The 15,474-nt window shown below is 49.3% G+C and overlaps 1 protein-coding gene across 2 annotated transcripts in view; it reads right to left on the reverse strand.

Annotated features, from left to right (window-relative positions):
- Positions 1–8,275, reverse strand: part of Slc24a4 (solute carrier family 24 member 4) — a 142,984-nt gene extending 134,709 nt beyond the window's left edge. For both annotated transcript variants that reach the window (XM_041633204.1, XM_041633203.1), the window contains exons 1-2: positions 8,129–8,275; positions 5,985–6,095 (exon numbers count right to left, since the gene is read on the reverse strand). In XM_041633204.1, the coding sequence (XP_041489138.1) occupies positions 5,985–6,095; positions 8,129–8,258 (241 nt within the window). In that variant the 5' untranslated portion in view covers positions 8,259–8,275. The remainder of the gene's footprint in view (positions 1–5,984; positions 6,096–8,128) is intronic.
- Between the last annotated feature and the right edge of the window lie 7,199 nt (positions 8,276–15,474).

The raw sequence follows: 15,474 nt of genomic DNA on the forward strand, positions 1-15,474 counted from the left end.
GTGTGCTTTTTGCAGTTTAGTTCTCCTTCTCTTTCTCTTTCTGTCTCATGCTTTCGGCACCTCTGCTTCCTGCATTGTGTGAGACTGTTGCCGGGGCACCTGCCCAGTGACGTCATCTTCCTGGGCCAGCTAGTACCAGCTCCAGTTGTCATGTCCCTCCCTTCCTTACCCATTGCCACAGACTTTTATGCACACCCTCCCTCACCTTCTTCCACTACAGAAAGAAAAGCAAGGGCAGAGTCCCAAAGCAAGTGGATCTCAAAGCATCCTCCATCCAATACCTGCACCAGCTCCTCCGCTCCCCTGAGCATCCTCCATCCAATACCTGCACCAGCTCCTCCGCTCCCCTGAGCATCCTCCATCCAATACCTGCACCAGCTCCTCCGCTCCCCTGAGCATCCTCCATCCAATACCTGCACCAGCTCCTCTGCTCCCCTGATAAGCTACAAGGCCCATCATCTTCAGTCTCTCTCAAGCTGGTCATCAGACTGCTCCTCCCAGCCTTCCTTCCAAGGACACACAGCAAGTAGGCATTTCAGAATGCACATTCAAAAGAAGAAACCCCAACACAACACAGCAAACTCTACAGGAAGGCCAAATGCCTCAGCAGCAATGGTGGGGTCAGGGGGAGTGTGGCGGGAGAGCACACCAACCTCCTCTCTCCTTCACCTTTCTTTTAAAGATACAGGATATTAGAAGCCCAAACTACAGGGTAACATAGCTGAAAATGAGGCACTCTCTCAACCTCAAATGTCAAGTTGGGTGGGGAGAAGCATAGGTAGAGTCTTGCTCTGCCTGGTTTAAAAAAAAAAGAAAGAAACCCAAGTAAGAAGTAAACATTTTTCTATGTAAAAATGTTCTAGTAAAATTGTCCTAAGAATTTAAAATCCTTCGACGATAAGACACAGCAAACTAAGGAAAGTGTGTTTCCACAAGACAAGAGCCAATGTTTGGTGTCATGTGTGGTTAACTCATCCTCATCAAACTCCATCAACAAAATGGCTTCCTAGTGTTTGTACTACCCCAGCTCTGTCTTGACACCAGAGTGAGCAGGTGGAAAACCAAGCCTGTAACAGTCCTATAACATGGGGCAGAGGGTGTGCTACATGCCAAACACCATGTTAAGGGGCTGATGAGTGGTAATGTGTATGATCCTAGCCAGCCTGTAACACAGATGTAATTATTACCCCTGCATCCCAAGCTGCAGATGGGAAAGCTGAAATGCATGCCATGGTTTCAAAGAACAAACTAGGCTTCCGTGCTGTGTGCTCTAGAGCGAGCAATGCAACAACGGACAGGATGGGCACGTGTGAGGGGCTGAAACAAGACAGGGGTGGTTTGAGGGTCCACTTAGGACTAGCCAGGGACAACCTTTGGGACAGTAGCGATGAGCAGTGGTGGTGATAGGCAGAAACCTACACCAGATAAAGAGGCCACCATGCCCAGAAGCCTTAAAAGTTGTACCTGCCACTGGGCCTGGTTTCCAGTTCAGAACTGGGTCATGGCATCTACATTCCCCAGGAAGTGTTTCTTTCTGCAGGCCAGGGTTGAGAAGAACCATCCTTAAACTCTAGGTGTTACCATCAAGAAAGGCCTGGGAACTCACTGGTTCCTTCTCTAGACTGAATAGGCTTCATGGCCCCAATCCTTATGCTGGAGCCCTTGTCTTCTATATGGTGGTTTTTGGAGGTGATGTCTTTAGGTATATGGGGTGGAAGTTAGTGTTAAATGAGGTCATAATGGTGGGGTTCCTATGATGGGATTAGTGCCCTCATATGAAGGAGGAACAGAAGGAAGAGGGGGAGGGGAGGAGAGAGCAGGAGGAGGGGGAAGAGAAGGGAGCTTCATCATGTTTTCTCACTGCCTTAGGAGCATGCAGCAAAAAGACAGCTCTCTCTAAGGCAGGCAGAGAGCCCTCACAAGACACCAGGGCAACCAGCAACTTGATCTTCAGTTTCCCAACCTCAGAACTATGAGAAAGCATCTGGTTAGACACCCAGCCTAGGGTATTTTGTTAGAGCAGCCAGAAGTTATAAATGAGGGACTCAAGGTCTCTGTCATGCGTTACTATGGCATAGAGTTTGTACACACCCAGTACCCTGCCTTCTGTAGTGCTTGCTCTGTATATAGACCAGCAATTCTGAACCTATGGGTTGTGACCCCTTTGGGGGGGGTCACAAGGGAAAACATTGGAAAACATAGATATTTACATTACAATTCATAACAGGAGCAAAACTACAGTTATGAAGTAGCGACGAAAATAATTTTATGGTTGGAGGGATCACCACAACATGAGGAACTGTATTAAAGGGCTACAGCATTAGGAAGATTGAGAACCATTGGTACAGACTGCAAATAGAAATATCTAAGGCCTGGAGGTCAGATCGTACCTTCAAGCTTCTGAGGGAAAATAATGAATTTCCTATAGACGACATTGTCCATAATGAAGTAATTATTTTTATTTCCCTATGTGAAAAATAAATAAACAAATACTTAGGAAATTTACTATGTTAAACCAAGTCTAACTTTTTATTAAACATTCACATATGATTTTTCAGCACTGGGATAACCAAAGGCAGAGCCTTGCTCATGATAGGCAAACACTCCACCATAAGCCATGCCTCCAGTCTAGCATTCAAACACTCATCAAGCATCTACCTGCAAGTGTCCATCAGCACTCTAGCGCATGCTCACTGGCATCTGGTGTATACGTGACTCACTGGGGACCTTGTTAGGATGCATATTCTGATCTAGTGGGCGAGAGGGTGAGACAGTATTCCTAGAAGGTTCCTAGTGATGCCCCTACAATGAACCTCTGGGCCCCAGCCTTGGCAGCACCAACTCTGACTTCCTCTTGGAAACACCTATCATACTCTTGAAGAGCATGGACACTGTCATACTCCTGAACTTCTAGCCTGGAGCCCCAGTTCACCTTAATCACAGCTGCAGCCTTGGGTGAGCATCTACCTGCTCCCCACGTGTCCAGCCATGCTGACCAATAGGTGCTTCAGCCACATCAACCTCCAAGTGGCCAGGCACACAGCCTCTCAGGTCCACAGCAATGCTAACCCTCAGGAGCACAGCGGCACTCACCCCTAAGTGCACACCGACTCCCAGGGAGAGCTTGGAGAAGTAGCTTTGCTTGCTCCCTCCAGATGTTTAGCCTGTGACAGAGGCCTAAGACAATCCAGAGCCCAATCTCATCTGACCTAAATGGCTGACTTAGGGTTATCATAAAAAGGCCAAGCCAACAGAACATGTCTCAGCATTCAGATATACTCTTTGCAACATTCAGAGCCTGCAAGGACGTTAGAATGGACTTTCGGTGGCCACCTTCCCATGATAGAACACAATTGGGTCCAGGGACTGGGGAAGCTGAGTTATAGACACCTCTGACTTCTCACCCCATCCTAGTTACCAAGTCAATCATTCCCCTTGATTGCTAAACTCAATAGGGAAGGTTTCTGCCATTGAAACAAAGGGCAACCTCCTCTATACCCAGAACCCAGCAAGCAAGCTCCTCCTCCTGTGTGCATCAAAAAAGAAGTGTCTCCTGCAGGACTGACTATGGGTCTCTGATACTTTATTGTTACCTGGTTTTTCTGAGTCCAGATCTTGTCCATTGGCTATAAGCTACCTAATGGCAGAGATTGCCTCTTGTAACCTGCATAGACTCCATAGTCTGTGTCCACATGGGAGCTGGCATAAATAATAGCAAATGTTTGCTGAGATGTAAACTAGAAAGATAGGAGGCATAGAAGGAAGTCCCTGCCTGGCCTGGGAAGACTTGGGGGTGGGAAAGGCATGGCACTTTGGGTGGTTTGAACGAGAATGGTTCGTTGAATACCTGGTCCTCACATTGGTAGAACTATCTGAGAAGGATTAGGAGGTGGGCTTTGTTGGAGGAGGTGTGTCGTGTGCTGGACTTGACATTTCAAAAGCTCTGTGCAGTTACCAGTATGTATGTGTGTCTTTCTCTCTGCCTCCGACTTGTGAATCAAGTAGTGAGCTCTCAGCTATTTCTACTGCCATTCCTTTGCTCCACCATCACGGGCTCTCTGAAACTCTACACCCAATTAAACATTTTTGAATAAGTTATCCTGGTCATGGCATTTTGCCAGAGCAATAGAAAAGTAACTAAGGCAGCATCAGAAGTCAGGTAATCCAGAGATAAGGTCTTAGAAGCCACTAAACTGGCCTCTATGTCCTCATCTTTACAAAAATACCATGAAGACTGTTGTATGTCATGCATCAAAATGTGCTTTCCCCGCATCTTCTCATTGGCTGGGACCTTCCCATGTGCTAGGCCCCACTGTGGATATGGTCAGGGAAAGGTGTATTCTGAGTGTTAATTATTGCTAAAGAAATGGGTGGTTTCTGGCATTTCCCTCTCCACAAGACAAGGCCGGTGCCTTCCTGTGAGATAGAACACACTGCATGAGTGTCCATGCAATGCTTTTTGACCAGTATTCACATACAGGGACCATGATAGAGCAGAAGAAAACTCTAGCATTAGAAGTGGGACCCTGTCTAATTCAAGGGGGCACTTCTAGAATGTCAGGTCCCTGGGATGACAGAAGGGATCCAGTACTACCCATCCCTGGCATTACACATGCTAATGATTGTGTAAACCCCTTGGCAAGAGCCAGGGCGGTACCCAAACGAAGAAGACGAGTTGGGAATGTAATGGCAGCATAGTACCACCGCCCATAGGGTCGCCGTGATGGGTGAGATGATTCCAGAATAGATGCCCAGGTTCAGTAGGAGTTACAATGCTGCTTTGAAAGTCCTCGCTACTCCTCCATTCTCCAAAGAGAGCTTTGTGGTGCTGAACTCTCTCTAAGCAAGACAGTTTGGAGACGACAGAAACCTTCATGAGCACATGAACCCCAAAACACAATGTAGGCACACAGACCAGGGCTCCAAAGGCAGCTTCAGTGCCAACGAGTTGTGTGACTTTGAGCAACTTGTATCTCTACCACAGACCTTTCCTAACCGAGAAAAGACATTGCCTCACTGAAGCCAGCACCAGCCTGGCGCTCCACATCCAAGCCCACATCCTTTGGCCGAGGGTGCCATCTCCTATACACGGCCCTCTGTAGAACCTCTCCAGATTCCTCAACAACCCAGAAGAGGCAAGCACTATTCTATAAAGCACTACTCTATAGGTTATAAATCCCAGAAAACTATGTGATTGCCCCCCAACTCAGTAGAAAAGTCATCTACAACAAAATCTTCCGTTTCCCTCAGGACTTTTGAATTCTTCACCCCACTGTATTCTCTTCCAACGACCCCAAGAAATGGATCCAGAGTGAATGCCCTAGACCTGCCCTCTGAGAGGCCCGGGCAGCTTTCACATGCCTGCTATCAGCAGGTATGCTCTCTACTCCTGAGAAGCCTGCCTGAAGCAGAATTGATCAGGCATCACTCCCTGGGAGCCTACCAGCCCAGATACTCCTGAAAAGGACATTAAAACTGCTTCTTGGGACAAGCAAAATCCAACTACCTGAGTACCTCCATTAGAGAGGAAGGCCCAACAACCAGCCCAGAGCTCCCCCTTTCAGCAGCCTCGAGTGCCCCCACCCTGGTAGGTCACCTCACAAAGATATCCACCACAAGCTATGGACTCATTGTCCCAAGGGAGTCATCAAATGCACACAGCGGGCAAAGAGGGGAATGACAGACACCAAGGCAAAGTCAAAGAATCACGAGAACAGGGGAAATACATTGCCTTTAGAACAAAAGATATAACATTTTTAGACTCTTGAGTGTGACCTTCGTAGTCGCTGGATAAAAAGAAAGCCCCGTGTTGCTTAGCAGCGTGGCTGACGAATGTCTATAGGTTTCATTTCAACACCATGCAGCTACCCTTTCTCACTCGGGTTCCTAAGATGGTCTTTCCCAGCATTGGCTGGATCTGTCCTCATAAGCATCAAATCCAGGCTGGGTTAAATGTCTGCAGGAAAGGGGAGACTCCATCTTACCAGGATCTGTGCAGTTCTTAGCCGGGGGAGTTCCATTGATCGGCGCCATCAACTTCCTGTTTCGCCACGTGTCTGGCAGAACACGTTTGTTAGCAGAAGCTGTTTTGTGACCTGGATTGGAAAAAAACCAAGTCACAGATAACCATCAGGTCAATGTGATTCTTGAGTTCTCAAAAATGACCTTATACTCGTCCATATAGCTAGGTCAGCCAGTCACGGGCTATTGGCTTTTATTATTTTTAATTATATGTTTTATTTATATTTATATTATATATATTTATATATGCTTTATTATATTTGTTTGTATGGGGGTAAGTGCACTTGAGTTCAGGTGCACAGAGGCTAGAGGAGTCAGATCTGCCAGGAGCTGGAGTTATAGGTGTTTGTGAGCCACCTGACTGGGGGGGTGCTGGGAATTGGCCTCGGGCCTTCAGAAAGAGCAAGCAGCGCATGCTCTTAACGGCTGAGCCATCTCTCCAGCCTCAGGTTTGGCTATTTAGAGGCACCTGTAGGGAGTGATACGGTGATTGGCAGAATGCTATCACCTGCTCACACACAGTATTCTGTTTCCTGAATCTAATCCATTGTTTCTAGTTTCACACGGGTCATTGTGTGATCTGACCTTGGACAAGATTGAGCTGGTCTCAGCTCCCTCCACCCACCCCCACTCAACAAAGGTTTTCATTAGGAGCATTAAATACGTCTCAGTAAATTTGTTCAAGGTGGTTAAATTTGTGAGCTCAGCCAGCTGATGGTAGGCGGCCAGGTGTGCACACACATCACCTGAGGATCTGGTCAAAATACAACACTGATTTAGTAGGTTCAAAGTGGAGACAGTCTATTATCAAGCTCCCAGGTCATCATGCTGTGATCCAAGGGGTCACACAGAGCCATATCAGAGAGGGCATGGTGACCTCTGAGCAGAGATAGTTAAATACCCGAAGTTAACTCCTGATCTAGCCAATAAAAATAGTTATGGCTTCAGGATTTACCTGTCCAGATGCCCACTGTCTCAGCTGCATAGCAATACCTCCTCCAGGATGCTTACACCTAAACACTTTGTTATTTCTTGTGTTTAATTATCTACTTGCAAAACATTGGATATTGAGGTGTTAAAATAAACTTTCTTCGGCCCTCTACCCACAAATCACAATTTGGATGTTGAAAGACAGTGGTGGCCTTTTCTTTTTAAAGTTTAATCAGGTGTCACTCGCTTTTCTCATCACTGCACGGGTCCCTACACGGTCCGGAGATGCTATGTTAATGGGCTTTCTAACCAATCAAAAAGATGCCCTCCCTCCCCTGTGCCTTTGCCTTGGTGGTTAAGCTGGCAACATATATTTTACATGGGGGGACCCCAAAAGGTTCACAGCACCCATTTCTGAAATATCTAGGCAGTATTGAAAGTCCTTTCAAGACTAACCAGGAACCCAAATCCCTTCGAAATAAATGTTTCATAAGTTTCTTCTCTTTCCCCACTCTGCCTGAAATTTGCATGTCTTAACAGACTCCCAGGTCGCCTTCTACTTGGAGGAGTGTAGATCAGGGCTGCGCATGCCAGCCCTCCCTTTCCATGGGGATTAAGCGGAGTTGGGAGAAGCGATGCTGGAACATGGCAGCAATCTCCCGCGGGGACAGACTGCCCCTCTCCCTTTAGGGATCAGGAGGACGCGTCAGGAAACCCAGGCTATCCGTTTGAATCAGAGCACGAGCAAGGGGAGAGCTGAGACCTAGCTTAAGAATCTGGGTCTCTACGGCGCCGAACACAATTTTTGCAGCTGTGCTGAACAGAAAAGTGGATTGCTCAGTTTTGCACACCCTAAAGCGAGAGAATCTACCTCTGGGCCGCTCTGAGTCGCCCAATGCCTGCACACTCCGGGGAGAGATGGTACAGGCTTTGGCCCCAGCAAAACACACCTACAGCCGTGTCCGGAACCCCAGGGAGCTTGAGCAGCTTAGTAGAACCGGCGCCACAGTCCAGTGCGTGCCTCAACCCTCCTGGGTGCGCACTACTCCCCCCCCCCCCAGGCCGGGAGTGGAAACCCTGGGGACCAATCTGACAGGGAAGGAGCTGTGGCTGTCCTGAGGCTTCCCAGCTCAGGGCCCCTGACTACCCCGGTAGAGAACATCATCCCCGCACCTACCCAAGCTTCCAAAGAGGCCAGAAGCACAGCACACCAGGGCCAGCACGGCGCAAACGAAGCCAACTTGCTGCGGCAGCATCTCTCGCCTCCTGCGAACTTTGCGCGGCTGGAGGGATTCGCGGAGCGCCATCTCCAAGCGCCCGGCGTCCCCGGGAGAAGATTCCGAGATTGAAGGGTCGGTTGGAGCGTTGTCGGTGGTCCAGCAGCGCTAGGGCTGCAGGGGAACGATACAGAGCTCAGAAGCAAGGAGTTCCAGGCGATAGCTTCATGGTCCGCGAGCAAGGCAGGCGCGGGAAGCTCGGATGGGGATACCGGAGGAGGGGGTTCACTGTACGGCCGGAGCTCAGAGTTCCGCGCGGGGCGTGCGCGCTGCGCGCACCATGACTCCGTGGCGAGGAGACGACGCCTGCACGGTGGCGCTGGCGGCCTTGGCTGGTAGGTTTGGAGCAGTCCGGGCGCTTGGAGCCACTACCTGTCTACTGCGCCTCGGCGCGCTCGGAGCCCGCCGGGAGCAATCAGAGCTTGGCGAGAGCCCCCGCGCCCCGCGCCGCCGCGCCCACTCGCAGCATCCTCCTCGTCCAAGTTTAGTCGCGGCCGCCCAGGCTGCCCGCCCGCCCGCGAGGCTCCTCTGCTTCTCGAAAAGCAGAGCCCGGGCAGCCAAGTGCGTGCAAGCGAACTGCGCGCTGCACGCGCGGGACTCGAGACAGTCTCGGTCAGCGGCCTCAGCTTGGGCCCTCCGGCGGGCGAACTGTCCCCGGGAACTTTCTCTCTGGCTCCTTGGCGGCCGGCGCCTGCGTCTGCGAGGCCGTGGCGCCTCCCGCAAGCTGCTCTCGCCTCCCTACTCCTCCCCTCCCGCCCGCCCGCCCGCCTCTCCCGCTCCCTCCCCTGCACGTGTACGCCTCCCCTAGGGCGCTCTCCCCTTGCGCTTCTCCCTTTCCCCGGGGGAGGCCCAACCACTGACCAATATAATCCCTTTTCCTTGCCCCCCTTTTTTCTCCCTCTGACTCTGGGGAGCCGAAATGAGTCCTCAGCATCCGTGGTTATTGTACGGTGGAACAGGTTACCGCATCGCCAGGGACTCTCAGAATCAGGGTTTCTATAGAACTCTCGCTTGGGTCCTGGTTCTCCACGAGCCCCCTAAGCGACTCAGGAGGTCAACACTACCACTCTTAGGTCGCCGCTGCACAAGCAGCTTAATTGCTCGCTCAGCGCTAACAAACAGGCTTGCACCAAGCCAACCGTCGCCCGCCGGGACCGGTTTCTGCAGGGCTCTCAGGGCTAACTAGGGACCTGTGTAGCGGGGGCGCAACACCGACCTGCAAAACGCTGGTAATCTAGCAGAGGGAGAAACTCGGCAGTTCTGGAGCTCCACCAGCAACAGTTGCGAGCCTTTGATGTTTTGCAACCTTACAGTTTTGCAGGACTTTCTGGTTTAGGCTTATTCGCCCACCTTCCTTCCTTTTGGCTCTCTAGTGTAAACCGCGTTTAAAATGTGACAGGAGTAAAATTTCTGAAGAGCAACAGAGGTGTCACGTGCAGAATAAAGGGGACCTTTATCGGGAAGGATCTCTAACTCAGACTTCTTCCCTATCAGGTTTTACCCAGAGCCTACTAGGGGTTAAGTCCACTTAAAATCATATTTGGATCAAAGCCAACTCTGTTTAATTAAATAAATACATACCCACCATGTTTGGGCTCCGTGCCAAGTGCCAACCAGTCAAGAAACAAAACAACAACAAGCATGTGCATTAAGACCCAGTGTCTGCTTTCAAGGAACCCTGAACCAAAGGGGGCCGGTTCCTCAGATGCATGCCTAAGTGGGATTCTGAAAGTCAGTGTTTTGCAGAGCCAGCATTCCCTTGCTGCTCATTAGGCCGCAGTGTGGTCCACAACAGCCAGGCATTGCCTGGGAGCTTAGGAGACTTGCAGGCAGAGCAGCTCCACCCTAGACCTACTGAGCAACAATGTGCGTTTTAAACCAGATTCTCTGGAGACCTCAGGCACAGTCATTTGTGAGGAGTTCCCTTCTGGGGACTGTCCAGGGAAAAAACGCCTCCTTCTGCTGGCCACCACTTGCAAGATTCCTTTGTACTTCATTGACAGGATCATTTTACATTTGTTAGTCAAGCAGGGGGACAGACAAGTAAGAGGTACCTGGTGGGCTGGGGCTGTGGGGGTGGGGGTAGGGGGAATCATTGTTTCCAGCATCTTCCTTTCTATACATTGTTCAGTATGGTCAGGAGAATGGGTGAGTTTATTAGCTATAGAAAAAAATCAAAGTAAAGGGACAGGGAACAGACAGGCAGACAGGTAAGCAGGTAGATAAATAGCAGATCACCAAATCTGAGGCTTACAAACACCCTGCAGAAGTGTCTGGGGAAGCTGAGGCAGTCAAACTGCAGTTCCCAGTTGAGTGTTCTCTTCATGAATGAGTTTCCCACTGCTGAACTTCTGGCTCTTGCTTCCCACCGCCAGCATTTTTTTTTAAATCATAGGGGAGGGGGCAATAGTACCATCTGTTGGAAAGGCTTTACCTTCTAGCTGCTCTCAAGGACATAATGCTCTTATTCTTGGGCATTTTGCTGTTTTGCCCCTCCCTATCACAGAGTTGGAGGAAGGCAGTCCATCCCCAAATAAGGGATCTTGAGACAGAAACATAATGGGGTCTGAAGCAGGGGATCATAGCCTCATTTCCAACTTCTCAGAGAACCCAAACAACACAGGATAATTTGTCAATATGATGGACATTACAAAGATATTGAAGGTGTGAACACAAAACTGATCCACAGGTGGAAAGTCTTAGAGGGTATGAAACAGAATGATCCGAGGTGGACCTTGTGTAGAACCATCCGGAATTCTGTCTGGTCTGTAGTGTTGTCTCATCCTTGGGGCCCATCCTCCAGCTTGGTGCTAGCTACCAAGCACCAACACTGGAGATTGAAAAGTTACTTTCCACACAGCTTCCGACTTTCCTTCTCATTGACTAGACGAGACAAGGATGAATTCATCAATAACAAAAGGAAGAAGAAACTGTTAAATATGTTACTCGGAAAGCTGCTTGGCGAGGACCCTTGATACCCAATTTAAGACATAGGAAAGAGCTGATGTCATAATATACCTATGTCTGATATCTGAGACAGCATTCAGGTAACATTAGATAAAGCAACAGTAGCAAAAAAAAAAAAAATCCAAAAAAAACCAAATAAATAAATAAACCCAGCAGCTTGGTTTTAATATTTAATACTTAAAACTTGCATCCATGAAGTTCACATAGGGCTAATAAAACAGAAAGTTGATTCCAGATCAGGTCAAAGGAGCGGTTAGTTTCCACCTGGAAACGTTCAGCCAGCCCTGGAGTAGAACACTTCTTCTCTTTGACATTTTTCAACTGCTTTCAGTTAATCGTTAGCATCCTTGGAATGATCTCACATGCACAAATGGATTCCTTTTATTTGACAGTTTAAAAAGCAATTTGTTGGAAATTGTACTTTTTTTTGGCTTCATTTAAATAGTGCCCATTACCAAATAGGCTCAACAACAGCGCTAATGACTCGGCTTGCAGAAGAGAGAATTAGATATTATGTACCTTTCAAATTCAAAGCATTCGGGAGCATTTCCTAAATCAGCTAGGCCACAGGCACAAATGGAAAGTACTTTCCTGGGTTTATCTTGAGCCCTGGCGTCAATGCCACTGGACACCGAGTGTCTCTTTCTGCAGCGGTGCCTTTTCCTTTTGTTTGACACGGTAGACATCCACACAGCCAGGCAGTGGCTCAGTCGGTGGGTGATGGGGGCAGCGCTGATTTCCTTTCAAAACGCTTTTCTTTTCTGTAAGACAGGGTTCTCTGTAGTTTTGGAGCCTGTTCTGGAACTAGCTCTTGTAGAACAGGCTGGCCTCGAACTCACAGAGATCCGCCTGCCTCTGCCTCCCGAGTGTTGGGATTAAAGGTGTGCGCCACCACCGCCCGGCCCCTTTTGGATCACATAGTAAACCTTGCTATTTCATCAGCAACTTACTTGGGTTTTTACAGTCTGCTCGAATGACCTCTGTGACTTCCCTAAAGTTATTTTGGGGGGATATATGCATGTGTGTGCATATGTGTGCACCAGGTTACATGTATAGGCCAGAGGGTCACACTGGGTGTCTTCTTCCTTTATTTTCCACCATTTTTTTTTCAGACAGAGCTGAGATCTCACTGAACCTAGAGTTCACCTCTTTGAGTTAGACTGATTGATCAGTAAGCGTCAGGGTCCAGATGGCTCCTGTCCGTCTTACCTCCAACACTGGGCTTATAGCTGCATGCCACCATGCCTGACTTTTATGTGGGTCATGTGTGCTGTGGATTTGAACTCAGACCCACATACTCCACAGCAAGCCTTTTGCCCTCTTGGCCATCCTCCTACCTATCTCTGTTCCTCCTCTTTAAGAGGACCAGTTTAGTTTGCCTTGGCCAGGCAATGGTTCTCAGCCTTTCTTGTGCCTCAGAATCCCCTCGAAGGTTTGTTAAAACCTACCCTGCTCTCCAATCATCCTGAGTATTTATATTTCTAGAACCTTTCTAAGTAAAACAAATGCTACCTGTCCTGGGCTGACACTTGGAGAACTGAGGGGCCAGTTTACACTATATGAATAAGGACAAACAAAGCAAAAGACAAAAGTTTCTGTTCAGCTCATGCTGTTTATCACGGCAGTGTATCAAGGGGTGGGGCCACACAGGTACCTGAGATCAGCCGCATAGCACCCGTTACTGCCTGTCATGCCAAGGGAAAAGGGACCTGCAGCCTCCTGTGCTGGCTACGGTTGCTATAACCTGGAGGTGGCCTGTTGACAAGGCTTGCCATTTTCTGGCCTGATCTCGCCAAGCCAAGGGGACTTCTAAACGTGTTGCTGTTGTTGTTGGAGCTGCGGGACTCCAGCTCTGCAGTAGACCTTCCCTACTCCTGGCCTTCTGAGACTCTCCCTGCCTGCCCCTCCTCCTCCGGCTGAAGTTGGTTCCACTCTGCTCCAGAGGCCCCCGTAGACATCCCTACTGTAGAGTGTCTATCACACAGTTCAGTCTCCTCCTGGTAAGTGAGGGACGCAAGGGCTTGCTATCTTATCTGCAGTTTGTGGTGTCCAGACTGCGAGGTGCTTTATAAAGCTCTTCCCAAAGAGGAAAACACATTTTTGTCAACGCACAGAGGAGATAGCGAGCATTTCGCTGCCAGCCACGCTCACTGTTGCTTCAGCGCCAGGCCAGACTTCTACCTATCTTCACAGCCAAGGTCATCAGGGACTTGCGGCCACATCTCAGTGCACTTGGACACTCCTGCCTGGCCCTTCTTACAACAGTCAACATCGTCAACTTACTTGACAACGCTGCTTCCCTTAAATGAAGATAGGCGGTTATGAAGTCCTTTGTAAACTTGCCCCTCAGATCCTTGTGATTTAAGTGCAGAAGTAGCCAATACCTATGTTCACTGTTCAGTAGACACAGCCTGAACACCTAATAGCAGAGCACTTTCTGCTTTCCACACCATAACCTACACAGAATATATAACCAAAAGGATTGACAGACCACAGTCGTGAGGGTCAGCTCCAGAGTGCCAAAGGGAACATATAGTCAGACCAGGGCACAGCTCAGAGGGTAAGTGCTGCTTAAACATGAAGACCTGAGTTGGGATCCCCAGGGCCTATGTAAAGCCATCTGTAACCCCACTGTCCCTATAATGAGAGGGAAGGTGGAGACAGGAGAATCCCCAGAAGCCTGCAGACCAGCTCATCTGGCATATATAATAACCCTGTCACAAACAAGGGGAGTGGGGCTGGGAGATGGAACAGTGGTTAAGAGCTCTGGCTACTCTTCCAGAGGACTCAGGTTCAGTTCCCAGCACCCACACTGGACAGTTTATAGCCTCATTAGCTCCAGGGGATCTGATGCTGTCTTCCACGAGTGTGCGCACACACGATATATATATATATATATATATATATATATATATATATATATATATCTTCTGGCCTCCACGTGCACACCATAGCACTCATGCCCCTAACCTCACACACATGAACACATACATCACACGCAACACAATACTCTCTAAGAGCAGCCTGGATTTGTCACTCAGGGCTCCTCATCCTTTCTACATTGTGGCTCTGCCAGCCCCAGGATCACAGCTGACTCATCACCACACCGGATTGTCAACAGGAGTGTGGAGGAAAGCAGGATAGAGGACCAGCAGTGTCATAAGTCCCAGACGCGGCAGTACCTACAACACCCCTCACATTCCACTGGTGGACACCTGGTCACATGACCTGCTTACCAAAGGGAGACTGGAAACAGTCTGACTGAGCAGCTTGGCACAGGGAGACTTCCGTTAAGTGGGCCGCCACCCACCTCCACTCAAGATACGGAATTATGGTCAAGTGATGTGTCCAGACTTGAGCTTCCAATCTCAGACGACCCCAGCGAGTGCTGGTCCTCTGTTCACCCTACTCCTGTCACCAAAGCAGGGAGAAGACCTTGGGCCCGGGACAAGAGCCATTTGGCAAGGCATTTGGCTCCGATTTAGACCCCCGATCATCCTGTTCGACTGGTCTCTTCTTGCTCAGTACAAGCTGTGACATGGCACAGAAGCCATACTTTCCTTTATAATCAGTACCCTGTACAGCCAAAAGCGAGGGAGGCTTGGGAGTTTGATCTTTAGCCAATATACTCATTATGTTTTCATATTTCTTCATTTATTTGTTACAGCTCAAGAATCAAAAGCTCGGCCTGTCTGGAAGAGACGTAATGCGTAGTTGAGAATGACGATGGTACGGTGAAGAGGGAAGGCACCAGGAAAGAGGGGCCGAGAGGGTATTGAGGGGACTTGACACCTAGGGCCACGTCTGCATGTGTCCAGATAGGAATTGTTAAAGGGGGCTACAGGAGAGACGCATCTCCACCTCAGATCAGGCATAGGTTGGCCAGCCACTCCCCTTCAGAGCTGGTACTGTGTGCTGACTGAGCCTCTCCCTGGCCCCGTATTTTGCAGGAAAGTGTGTTTGTTCCGAGTTTTAATGAGGAAACATCTCATTTTACCCATCCTGGGACCCCCCCAGGTAGGAATTCCTGCTCCTTTCCACTCTGAGGATAGCCCAACTAGGAAGGCAGGGGTCTGACAAAGCTCTACAAGCTAAAATGATGTATTTGAACGTGGGCTACTGCCTGGGTAACCCTAGCAGTTCCCTGTGGCATCTGGGCAGAAACATGCTCTATTGTCCAGAGTGTGGGGGCAGTCAGCCCAGGCGGCCAGCTTGGGCAGCCATCTGCAGAGAGCTCGCCAGGTACCAGGCCAGCACTTGCCAGGCCTACAAGCTTGTG

This window comes from Microtus oregoni, unplaced genomic scaffold (assembly GCF_018167655.1).
Source record: "Microtus oregoni isolate MIOR12 unplaced genomic scaffold, Mior012 000043F_ref0000047, whole genome shotgun sequence".
NCBI lineage: Eukaryota > Metazoa > Chordata > Mammalia > Rodentia > Cricetidae > Microtus > Microtus oregoni.